Source organism: Tursiops truncatus, chromosome 8 (assembly GCF_011762595.2).
Source record: "Tursiops truncatus isolate mTurTru1 chromosome 8, mTurTru1.mat.Y, whole genome shotgun sequence".
Classification (NCBI taxonomy): Eukaryota; Metazoa; Chordata; class Mammalia; order Artiodactyla; family Delphinidae; genus Tursiops; species Tursiops truncatus.
The window spans coordinates 63099417-63112239 of NC_047041.1; the positions used below are offsets into that span (position 1 = coordinate 63099417).

At 35.0% G+C, this 12823-nt stretch overlaps 1 protein-coding gene across 8 annotated transcripts in view; it reads right to left on the minus strand.

The window, feature by feature from the left end:
• The window catches only part of SBF2 (SET binding factor 2), a 465909-nt gene that overhangs the window by 161419 nt on the left and 291667 nt on the right, over nucleotides 1–12823 (minus strand). For all 8 annotated transcript variants that reach the window (XM_019948149.3, XM_073808603.1, XM_019948148.3 and 5 more), the window contains 2 exons: nucleotides 12264–12373; nucleotides 10744–10893 (listed from right to left, as the gene is read on the minus strand). In XM_019948149.3, the coding sequence (XP_019803708.2) occupies nucleotides 10744–10893; nucleotides 12264–12373 (260 nt within the window). The remainder of the gene's footprint in view (nucleotides 1–10743; nucleotides 10894–12263; nucleotides 12374–12823) is intronic.

Below are 12823 nucleotides of genomic sequence, written 5' to 3' on the forward strand. Positions count from 1 at the left end.
TCGTAGCACTTTTTCATACACCTCTATCAGTGCATATTCCACTATGTTATAAATACTGGTTTACCTGTGAGTTTTTCCTTCTAGACTGTGAACTCCTTAAGAATCAAAATGATATCTTAATCATCTCAGTATGTCTAGTACCTATTACGGAGACTAGTACATGATAGAAATCAGTAAATGTCTGGAGGAGGAGAAAGGAGGAGAGGAGTAAAATACATACCCTGCTCAAGCAAAAGATGTATTCTACTGATTAATATACTCTTTTTTAAAAAACTGAAGTACAGTTGACTTACAATATTATGTTAGTTTCACGAACACAGCAAAGTGATAGTTTAATATATATATATTTTTTTTTCTTTCTCAGATTCTTTTCCATTATATGTTATTATAAGATATCGAATATAGTTCCCTGTGCTGTACAGTAAATCCTTGTCGTTTATCTATTTTCTATATAGTATTGTATATCTGCTATCTCATACTCCTCATTTATCCCTCCCTCCTTCCCCTTTGGTAACCCTAAGTTTGTTTTCTATGTCTGTGAGTCTGTTTCTGTTTTGTAAGTAAGTTTATTTGTATTATTTTTTAGATTCCACATATAAGTGGTATCATATAGTATTTGTCTTTCTCTGACTTATTTCACTTAGTATGATAATCTCTAGGTCCACATGTTACTGCAAATGGCAATATTTCACTCTTAATTGCCAAAATATACAAAGAGGGCTTCCCTGGTGGCACAGTGGTTGAGAGTCCGCCTGCCGATGCAGGGGACACGGGTTTGTGCCCTGGTCCGGGAAGATCCCACATGCCACGGAGCAGCTGGGCCCGTGAGTCATGGCTGCTGAGCCTGCGCGTCCGGAGCCTGTGCTCCGCAACGGGAGAGGCCACAGCAGTGAGAGGCCCGTGTACCGCAAAAAAAACCCCACAAAGATTTCATACAATTCAATATCAAAGAAACAACCCAATCAAAAAATGTGCAGAAGAACTAAATAGACGTCTCCAAAGAAGTCAGACAGATGGCCAACAGGCACATGAAAAGATGCTCAACATCACTAATTATTAGAGAAATGCAAATCAAAACTACAATGAGGTACCACCTCACACCGATCAGAATGGTCATCATCAAAAAGTCTACAAAGGGTGTGGAGAAAAGGGAACCCTCCTACACTACTGGTGGGAATGTAAATTGGTGCAGCCACTACAGAAAACAGTAGGGAGGTTCCTTAAAAAACTAAAATACAACTACCAAATGATCCGGCCATCCCACTCCTGGGCATATATCCGGAAGAGATGAAAACTCTAATTTGAAAAGATACGCGCACCCCAATGTTCATAGCAGCACTATTTACAGTAGCCAAAACATGGAAGCAACCTAAATGTCCATTAACAGATGAATGGATAAAGATGTGGTGTGTATATTCAAGGTCAGAGTGCCAGCATAGTTGAGTGAGGGCCCTCTTCAGGGTTGCAGACTTCTTGTTATATCTTTACACAGTGGAAGGGGCTGGGGAGCTCTGCTGGTTTTCTTTTGAAAGGGCATTAATCTAGTTTGTGATGTCTTTATCTTCATGACCTAATCCCTAATACCATCACCTTGGGCACTAGGTTTCCAACATATGAATCTGGGAGGACACATTCAGAACACAGCACTTAACAAAATTCTCAAATTTGCTACCTCTTACATAGGACTGGTCATCAGCAGTGCTTGAGTGTCCTTAAAAACTTGTAGATTGTGGAAAGTTTGGGGTTCCAGAAGATAAGCCATTTTTCTCATACTTTTAAACCTCTAGGTGGTTTCCTATATTATTCAGAGCCCTTAGCCTAAGATGCCCAATATAAGAATTTATCCAGTAACCAATGGAATTTTATAAAACAATTTTGTTGGTAACTAGAATTTTCAGCCTTGACAAAATCTGAGGCTTGACTGTGAAGCCCATCCTCTTTAATAAGGCAGGACCCTTAGTTACTTTTGAGATACTGACCACTGCCAGTTGAAGTCATAGTAAGCCCACTGTTGAGTAGCTTGCTTGCTTATTTATGTATGTATGTATTTATTTATTTAAGCAAGACTTTCTCAATGAAGAGAAAGCCACTGATTCACATTCTGGCACAAGTTCCTTACCTTGTCACAGACTACTACTTTGAATAGCACTGTGTTAGACCATCTCATTATATCCTCCATGTATCTTAACTTCTCTTCCATATTCTCCATCTTCTTGTTCTCTCTGCTCCACTATGTGTAATTGCTTCAGATCTGTATTCCAGTTCACTACAAGTCTCTCACTGCATTTAGTGTGATGTTTAACCCATCCAATGAGCTTTTTGTAATTATGTACTTATTTCTTTGTTTACTTATTTTACCCAAATAATTTCAAATATATATCAAAATTGAAAGAATTTTACAGTGAACACCTGTATACTAACCACCTAGACTGTCATTAACATTTTACTACGCTTGCTTTATCATTTAGCTATTCATCTACCTATCCTTTAACCCATCTTATTTTTAGTGCATTTCAAAGTAAATCGCAGACATCAGTTATACTTCCCCCAAGTACTTTAGCATGCATATCATTAGAGGTCAATATTTGTTTATAGGTTCTTCTTTTGCCGTATAATTTACATACAATAAAATGCACAAACTTTTAGTGTTCACGGGGTTTTGACAAATATGCCATAATGTTTTTGAGATATATCTATGTGGTTGCACGTATCATTAGCCTGTTTTTTGTGTGTGTGTGTGTGTGTGTGGTACACGGGCCTCTCACTGTTGTGGCCTCTCCCGTTGCGGAGCACAGGCTCCGGACACGCAGGCTCAGCGGCCATGGCTCATGGGCCTAGCCGCTCCGCGGCATGTGGGATCTTCCCAGACCAGGGCACGAACCCGTGTCCCCTGCATTGGCAGGCAGACTGTCAACCACTGCGCCACCAGGGAAGCCCCAGCCTGTTTTTTTTTATCGCCGATTAGTATTACATTGTATGGATATATGGCAGTTAAAGAAAAAAGCATTCTCTGATTGATGGACACCTGGGCTGATTCTAGTTTTAGGCTATTATGAATAAAGTTCCTACGAATACTTTTGTATAAGTCTTTTTATGGTCATATGTTTTAATTTTTTTAAGGTAAGACCCAGGAGTGAAATTACTGGATCATAGGCTAGGTATATGCTTAGCTTTATAAGAATCTCCCAGTCTTTTTTCTAAAGTGATTGTAACAGTTTACATTCTCAACAATAAAAGCTGAGAATTCCAAGTACTTTACAACTCTGTCAACATTTGGTATTGTCAGTCTTTCCAATTTTAGCCATACTGGTGGTTATATAGTAGTATCTCATAATGGTTTTAATTTGCATTTCCTGGATGACTGATACAGAGCAGTTCTTCATGTTTTTACTGACCATTCACATATCTTATTTTGTGAAATGTCTGTTCAAACTGTCCATTTTCAAAAACTGGTTTGGCTTCACCTTATTAAGTTGTAGGAGTTCTTTATATAAACATGACATCAGTTCTTTGTCACGTTTACATTTTGGGAATATTTTTTCCTAGTCTTAACTATTCATTTTCTTAATGCTGTCTTCTGAAAAGCGTAAGTTTTAATTTTGATAAAGTACAGTGACCTTTTTTTCTTTTTTGGTTATCACTTTTTGTGACCCGAGAAACTGTTGCCAGTTATAAAGAATATAAGTGGCAATAAAGATTCAATTAATTATTAAAAAAAAGAGAAACTGTTGCTCATTCCCAAGTCACGACTCTATTCCATGCTTTCCCCTAAAAGCTTTATTGTTTTATATTGTATGTTTATGTCTGTGCTCTACTTCAAGTTAATCCTTGTGTTTGATGTGAGGTAGAGATATTGGTTCACTTTTTTTCCATATGGATATATTCAGTTATTTCAGCACTATTTGTGGAAAAAACTTTCTTCTCCCTATTGGATTGCTTTGGTGCCTTTGTCAAAAATGCCATAAACGCGGGTCTGTTTCTGAGTGCTCTTTTCCACTGATCTATTTGATATGTCAGTATCACACTGTCTTGATTACTGTGGGTTAACAGTAAATCTTGAAATCTGGTAGTGTTAAGTCCTCCAAATTTGGTCTTTTTCGAGATTGCTTTGGCCATTCTAAGTCCTCTGCATTTCCACATACATTTTACAATTATCCTGTCAATTTCTAGAAAAAATTCTGCTGCAGTTTTTATTGGGATTTCATTCAGGCTACAGATTGATTTGTGGAGAACTGACATCTTAACAATATTGGGTTTTCCCTATCCTTTGAGTTTTTACTTTACTGATTATATAATCTAAACTTACCTGGCCTTTTTTTTTTTTTTTAACCTGGCCATTTTTGTTAGTTTCTTGTTATTTGCTTATTTTGTATTCGATCCTTTACTTCTTTAAGTATTTTAATTATTATATGTTCATACTGAATAATTCCAATATATAAAGCCTTTGGGAGTCTCAATCTGCTGTTGGTTGTTTCTGTTGACACTATTTCATATTGGCTCATTTCTTTGGTATTTGGTCATTTAAAAATTGTGAGTTCATATCTTACTGAATTTTATCTGTGGGAATCCTGACTGCCTAAATTGTGGCTGCATTATTCTAGAAAGGATTTATAATTGCTTCTTCTGGAGGCAAGGGTGAGGGGCATGCCGCTGAAGAGGGATTATTTTATTCCTCTTCCGGTGTCCTAACCTGATGTAAATAAAGCTCTCAGGTTCAACCAGCTCTCTTTACAGAAGTCGACTTAATTGTGCTCACAAATCTGGTTTCCCTACCTGCTAATAGCTCAGAATTTGGTTTTTCCTATTTGTCCTTTTCTTGAGAGTAGAGGAGGGGCCTATTATAGATTTCCTTTTCTCCTTGGGAAAAACTATATATCAAAATCATGGGGTATTTTTGTTGTTGTTTCAATTTTCTAAGATCTATTTCTACATTAGTGAGAGGGTCCCTCATAACATGCAGTTTATCATAATGCTGGAAATAGAGGACTTTACTGGGTTTTTAAATTATAATTTACTGTGAAAAGATCTTAGCTAAGATCCTGACACAAAAATCATAGATCTGCTAAAATGAAAAGAGTTAAGGCCATGATATTTTTGAAGAGATTTCTAGTAATCTCAGTTACAAAAAACAACTAAAATACGATCAGTTATTTGAGATGAGAAGATACATAGGAATAATCTATAATCTCTATAAACCAGTCCTTTAAAAAATTATCTTGGCAGTGAAAGAACCTGATAAACAAAATAACCCCTTGGCAGTACTCATGTTCCATTTAATTTTCCCTTGAGGACAGAAAAGACAGAATAACTTCAAGATCATGAAGAGCAAAAATTACTAAAATTTCTGAATCACTACCTAAAAATTGGTTCATTTAATGTTTCTATCTTAAAACACCAACACAGATGTTTGGCCTCTCTGCCTTGAAATTCTATGCTTTTGTAAAGAATGTTCAGAATGTCATGTTAAATCCCCGCAAGTAACATTGTTGCAACAAGAATATAAATATTAATAAATCCCAAGTTGGTAATAAATAACCCATTAAAATAAGAGTATCACATGTGAACCCATTTATAACTGAAAAGAGCCTCTCTATAATGTTAAACAACAGCATATGCTGGAAGAAAGACAGGATATATTTTAATGTATTTATGAAATAGTGAATTCAAAAATATTAAGTGTTCATCAGTACAGGTGTATCTGGAAACAACACCAACAAAAAAATGCAAGCTTTTTACCCCTAGAATATGATTATTCAAATGAAAAGGAGTATTTTTGTAACCCAAGGGTACCTGGCTATTCTATAAGTAATTACTAATTAGTATATGCTAAAATTAAGTTTAGAGAAAACCTTATAAATTAGTTCTTCAGTTAATTACAGCACATAAAGTACAAACGGAAAAAAGCTCCCTAAAACAGTTTTTATAGTTTTATCACCAGTTATAGGGAATCAGGAAATTACCTAACTTTATAGCTTCTGGTGACCTTGATCTATTAATCAAATTCCTTTGTTCTCTATAATGACAGTACCAAAGTAACTGTAAGAAAGTAACAAAAGTAGCAAAAGACATGAGTTTTTTTAGGGTAAATTTATTACGTCTTATTCTTCTCATAAATGTTTGATAATTTCCTTCCTATAAAAATGAGAATCATTTTTTAAGTTATAAAATATGCTTGTTATATGTTTTATATAACTTAATTATGCTTGTGTGTATGTGTGTGTTTCAAGCAGAGAAAAGTTTAAATGGAAGTCAAAACTCCTCTATCTATGCCAGAGATAACCATTATTAAGGATTTAGTGTAAATATCCTTCCAGATTTTTACCATGATATACATACATACATATATGTAATTTTATATCAAAAATAGAATTATATCTACTTTATGTAACTTCCTTTTGCCCACCTGGCAATACATAACAGAAGCTTTTTCATATGGGTACATATTATAGAGCTACATATTACAGCTGTACATATTATAGAGCTACCTCTTTCTATTTAGTAATTGAACAGTATTCCGAAGAAGAGTTCTACCATAATTAGATTAATCAAAATCCAAATGGTAAACATTTAGGATGCTTTCAATTTTTGCTATTATAAACTATTACAGCTCGTCTCTTATGCTCTAAAGTAAGAATGTATTTCTAGTAAAGGTGAATCATCTCCTATCGTGCCAATTTGCTTAAACAAGATTACTTTTTTTTTTTTTTTTTTTCCGGTACGCAGGCCGCTCACTGTTGAGGCCTCTCCTGTTGCGGAGCACAGTCTCCGGACGCTCAGGCTCAGCGGCCACGGCTCACGGGCCCAGCCGCTCTGCGGCACGTGGGATCTTCCCGGACCGGGGCACGAACCCATGTCCCCTGCATCGGCAGGCGGACTCTCAACCAATGCGCCGCCAGGGAAGCCCCAAGATTACCTTTTTGATGCTAGATTTTAAGTTAGAATTTCTGAGAAAGGTATCACTTGAAATGGGTTTTAAAAGATAAATATACCCGGGCTTCCCTGGCGGCGCAGTGGTTGAGAGTCCGCCTGCCGATGCAGGGGACATGGGTTCGTGCCCCGGTCCGGGAAGATCCCACGTGCCGCAGAGCGGCTGGGCCCGTGAGCCGTGGCCGCTGAGCCTGAGCGTCCGGAGACTGTGCTCCGCAACAGGAGAGGCCTCAACAGTGAGCGGCCTGCGTACCGGAAAAAAAAAAAAGATAAATATGCCCTGCAAAAAAATGTAACAGTAGTACCCTAAGACATTAATGTGTATAAGTTATAAGATTATAAATAATAATGATACAATTAACACCCATATACACAGTTTAAGAAATAGAGTATTACCATTACCTTTGAAGATCTCTATGTTCATGTCCTTCCTCTCTGTCTCCTGGAGGTAATTTTCTTCAATATTTTGCTTATTATCCCTTGATTTTCTTTTTTCCCAGTTTTATTGAGGTACATTTGACAGATAAAATTGTAGTATACAATGTGATGATTTAATATATGTACACATTGCTTTTCTTTTTAGTTTTAACACATATATTCTATCCCTAACTTAAATATCTCTAAATAATATATTACATGCTTTGAATTTTATATGAATGAAAGCATATTGTAATTGAATTGCCTTTTTATTTTTGCACAAAATTATCTTCTTTAAGATTCATCCACATTATTCCTTATAGCTGCAATTCATTCATTATCTCTGCAAATAATGTTCTAACATAAGAAAATAGCACAATTTATCTATACATTCTACTGCTGGTTGGCATATGAGTTGTTTCCAGTTTCCTGCTATTTCAAACAATGTTCCTATGAACATTTTTGCGCATATCTCTTGGTGTATGTGGGTAAGATCTCCTCTAAGAGTGGAATCACTGGGTCATAGAATATGTTCATATTCAGCTTTACAAGAAAATCTTTGTACCATTTTACACTCTAACAAGCAGAGTTTACATGCTCCATTTGTTCGATAACTTCACCAATACTTAATATTATACAATTATACAATTATTGCAAAACAGTGAATGTAAAATGCTATCTCATTGTGGTTTTAATTTATATTTTTCCAGTTATTGACACAGATCGTCTTTTTAAAAAATGTCATTTTATTTATACACTAATTATCCAACTGGATTTCCTTTCCTCTGGGATACTTTAAGTCTCTTGCCCATTTAAAATTTGGGTTGTCTTTTTCTTATTGATTTGTAGGAGCTTTTATAATCTGAGTACTAATCAGTTGGTAGTCATATGCTCTGCAAACATCTCTCACTCTGAAGTTTACATTTTCATTCTCTTTATGGTATTTTTTGATGAATTTTAATGTAGTCAATTTAATGTAGTCAAATTTACCAATCTTTTCTTTCTAACTGAGGTAAAAGTGGTATATAACAATATTTTCTTTTAAGATTGGCACTATTTTTACCATGTTTAACAAATCTTCCCCTCCCCCAAAGTCATAAGGCTATGCCATTTATTCTCTTTGAAAGACTATATAGGTTGGCTTTTCATATTTAAGTATTAATATTTAATCCACATAAAACTGATTTTAGTGTATAGTGTGAGGTATCGGTACATTTTTCCTGTACATGGTTCATTATGTGTACATGGTCACCCAACTGTCCCAGTACTAGTTATTGAATTTTTTACCTCTTTGTCACTAATCTGAAACACCAACTCCGTCATAAATCACATTTCCAAACATGTGTACATCTGTTTATAAACTCTAAATTCTGCTCCACTGGCCAATTTGTTTATGATTGTGCCACACACTGTCTTAATTACTACAATCTTAAACTAATTAAAAAATTTCTTAAGTGTTATTGAGGTATAACTGACAAATAAAATGGTAAGATATTTAAAGTGTACACTGAGGTGATTTGATATATGTATACATCGTGAAAGGATTCCCACAACTCCGTTAAATAACACCTCTCCTTACACATTTATCTGTCTTTTTTTTTTTTTTTTGGTGAAAACATTTAAGTTCAACTCTTTTAGCAATTTCAGTTATATAATAAAGTGTTACCAATTGTAGTCCCCATGTTGTACCTTGGATCCTCAGGCCTTATTCATCTTATAGCTAAAAGTTTGTACCACTTATCGACCTCTTTCTATTTCTTCCACCTCTCAGCCCCTGGCAACCATTTTCTACTCTGTTTCTAAGAGTCTGACCTTTTTTGTTTTTTAAGGTTCCACATATAATACCATGCAGCATTTGTCTTTCTCTGTCTGGCTTATTTCACTTGGCAGAATGCCTTCAGGGTTCATCCACGTTATTGCAAGTGGTAGAATTTCCTTCTTTCTCATGGCTGAATAATATTCCACTGTATTGTGTATATATACCACATCTTCTTTATCCATGTATCCATGTATCCACTGATGGACATTTAGGTTATTTCCACATCTTGGCTATTGTGACTAATGCTGCAGTGAACATGGGAGTGCAGATACTTCTTCAATAGCCTGTTTTCATTTCCTTTGGATATACCCAGAGTGGAACTGCTGGATCATATGGTATGGTTCTATTTTTAATTTTTTGAGGAATCTCCATACTATTTTTTATAGTGGTTACACCAATTTACAGTCCTACTGACAGTGCACAAGGGTTCCTTTTTCTCCATATCCTTGCCAATACTTATTATCCCCTGTGTCTTTGATAATAGCCTTTCTAACAGATGTGAGGTGGTATCTCGTTGTGATTTTGATTTGCATTTTCCCGATGATTAGTGATACGGAGCACATTTTCACTTACCTTTTGGCCATTTGTGTGTCTTCTTTTAAACTAATTTTTGATATGTGACAAGGCCAATTCCCAGGCTTTGCCGTTTGTTTTAGGAGCATGTTGATAATTCTCAGACTTTTGCTCTTTCTGTTGGGATTCTGATGGGAATTGCAGTAACTCTATAGATTATTTTGGGGAGAACTGATATCTTTATAATACTGAGTCTTCCAATCCATGAACATGGTATATCTTTCCATGTCTTTAGGCCTTCTTTCATCCACAAATGTTACTATTAATTATATCCTGTAATTCTCACTTTCCAATCTACCAGAATTTAACATGCATGTTACTCAATCTCTCTGGAGTTCCACAGATAGTCTTTGAAATCTTAATATTTAATCACATTTTTCTCTTTGTACAAAAAGTTTAAGAAAGAATTTTTGCATCACCTACAAAGAATACGATGCCAATGTCAAGGGACAGGATAGGGAAATCAGATTATTTGCTTCTCCTAAACTGTGTCCTCATTATTGTGTGGGAAGTTTACCTCTGTAAGATAATACATGTACGTTGAAGCCAACTGGAAATATTTTTTTTGTGTGCTTTACCCACACAAAGTACTTAGTAAATGCTTAACTGAGTAATTCATTTATCATTTGGATTACCCACCATTCATTGCCCTCTGCTTTAATAGTACAACTGAAGACTGACTGAAAAGGGCTGACATGAATACAGACATTAAGTAATATACTACTGAATGTTTTAAAGATGACTTTTCATTTTCAGAAAGCTTGCTTATAGAACTAGTAAAATAACCTAATATTTTTCAAGAAAAAACAAAGAAAGAATAAAAAACTCTTAATATTTATGCCAAGTAATACATAAGTGTTTCTGACAGAAATGGTATGGATATTGGCTCTTCATCCTATTAGGTGCAGAAGGCTCAAGAACCTGATATATTGGTAATTATTGAATCACCTGGAAAAATAAAAAGTATTCTCAAATAAGAAGGATAACCTGAAAGAACTAAAAGTTACCTGTAGAGTACAGTTCATCATCCTTATTATGTAGTCGAACTGTTGATGGTCTAATATTGCCCGGTTTTGCTGAACATGTAAACCCAGCTCATCAGTGAGACACTGTCTTGCTGCCTTTCCTTTAAGGGCTCTCAGTGCAGCAGGAAGGGTCTGAGGACAAGAGAGGAAGACATGAACAAAAGGTACCACTGGAAAAAAAGTAACTTTCAATCATACTGAAAACTCACGTGTATCCTATAAACCATTTAACAGAGTTATTAGTAGAATTAAACTGCTAGAAAAGAGTTGATGTACTGTTAAGGACAACAGTAAACAGATGGATTTATAGTGATTTTTTAATTTGTAAGGCAGCATGAAAATAAGTAGGACTAGTTTATGTGATACATTTAAAAAACAATAAACTTCATTAAAAAAAACTCATCAAAATTGTGGTCACCAAAATAACTGTTGCTTCAGATTATGAGTCAAAACCACAGACACTTAGACACGTTCTTGCAACAACTGGTCACATCTCCATGGCAAGAATAGAAGGAAAAATTAAAATGACAAGAATCATGGGTGATTTTATACTTTTCAAGTGATTAGCAACTTAATCACTACTCGGTTTTAATTTATGACTGGAAAATTCTGCAATCTCTTCTTATTCCAAAAGCATAATTAAGAAGGAAAAAAACTCAGAGCAACAAACAGAAATCTCTAGGTGTATGTACTAAAATTCTTTCACTTCATCACCCACAAGAACGCCTCTTCCGTTTCACCTTTAGAGCTGAATTAATTTACTTTACATAAAGTAATAATTTAACTTTGAAAACCTAAAATGAGAACAAAGGGGCAAAGAAGAAGGAAGGGAAGAAGACTGAGAGTAGGGGGACCTAATATTGTTACCACGGGTACAGGAAACAGGCTGTGAAAGCTGAAAGCAAGAGAAGCAAAAGAAAGTCTGTAACACTTCAACCATAAGAAAAAAATGGATACCAGAAAAACTCAAAACATAAAGAGGCTTGAGGTCATTTAGTGCAAGGGTAAAAACTTCATTTTACATGTTTTACTAGCCCCTTGTAATAAATGTTCAGAATTATGACGAGTCACTAAGGAAAGGTTACATATGTTTAGTATGTTTTATTAAAGAAGGCAAGAAAATGTGCTTTAACAAGGCATATTTAAATGAATACCACAATTTTTATAATTCATTACTTGTTCTAACTAGATTCTTTGTAATAAATAAAATTATATTTTAGATGTTAAGTTTCTAAGTAATATGCCAAAATAGAATTAATGAACAATGTTTAAAAGTTCCAGGGGGGGGAAATGACTATCAATACTTCTCTGGTTGCCATATAATTAGGCTTGGGTAAGATTTTAAATCTTAGACACTGTTCATTTAAAATGATCAAAACAATGAAAGGATACTTTATAAGGAAAAGGGATTGAATCAGAGAAGCGGTCAGTAGGCAAACTAAACATAGAAATCTGAAAGGGATGTGATGAATGCTTACTTGGGAAAGATGGCATTTTATTACCTTTTCAGTCTCCAATGTTTTATTTTCAAATATGAATGAGATGCAGTTTCTAACAACTTCCAGTCTCTGTGCACTGTTGAAAACTGTTGTCACCTTATCCATTATTGAAACTAGTAAAGGAGTATAAGGAAAACACAAATTAAACTCCTTCAGCAATTACAAAAGGGGAATATTACTGTTTACAGTTTATGACTCTGTTTACGTGACCAACACTTAAGCGTTTTTTTCCCTTGTTACATGACACTGAAAGTATTTCATTTCCTCACTTTGATTACATTTTTAGGTTGTGAAGTGGCAGTCTAGTCAATGGGTTATTTAGGATAATTTCACAGGATAGATTCTAACACTGTACTTAACTCTTAGGCAAATTAATTCATATTTACATTGCTCAGTAAATTTTTTTAAGGTAATAATTTTTCCTTTAATTGTAAACAAACAAACAGATAAAAAATATTTTGGGTACAAGATCATGACAAAAATAGCAAACACTCATATGTAAGAGGACTGACTACTAACAGACAAAGAAGTTGATACTTCTAACATATTACCAAAGAAAAACC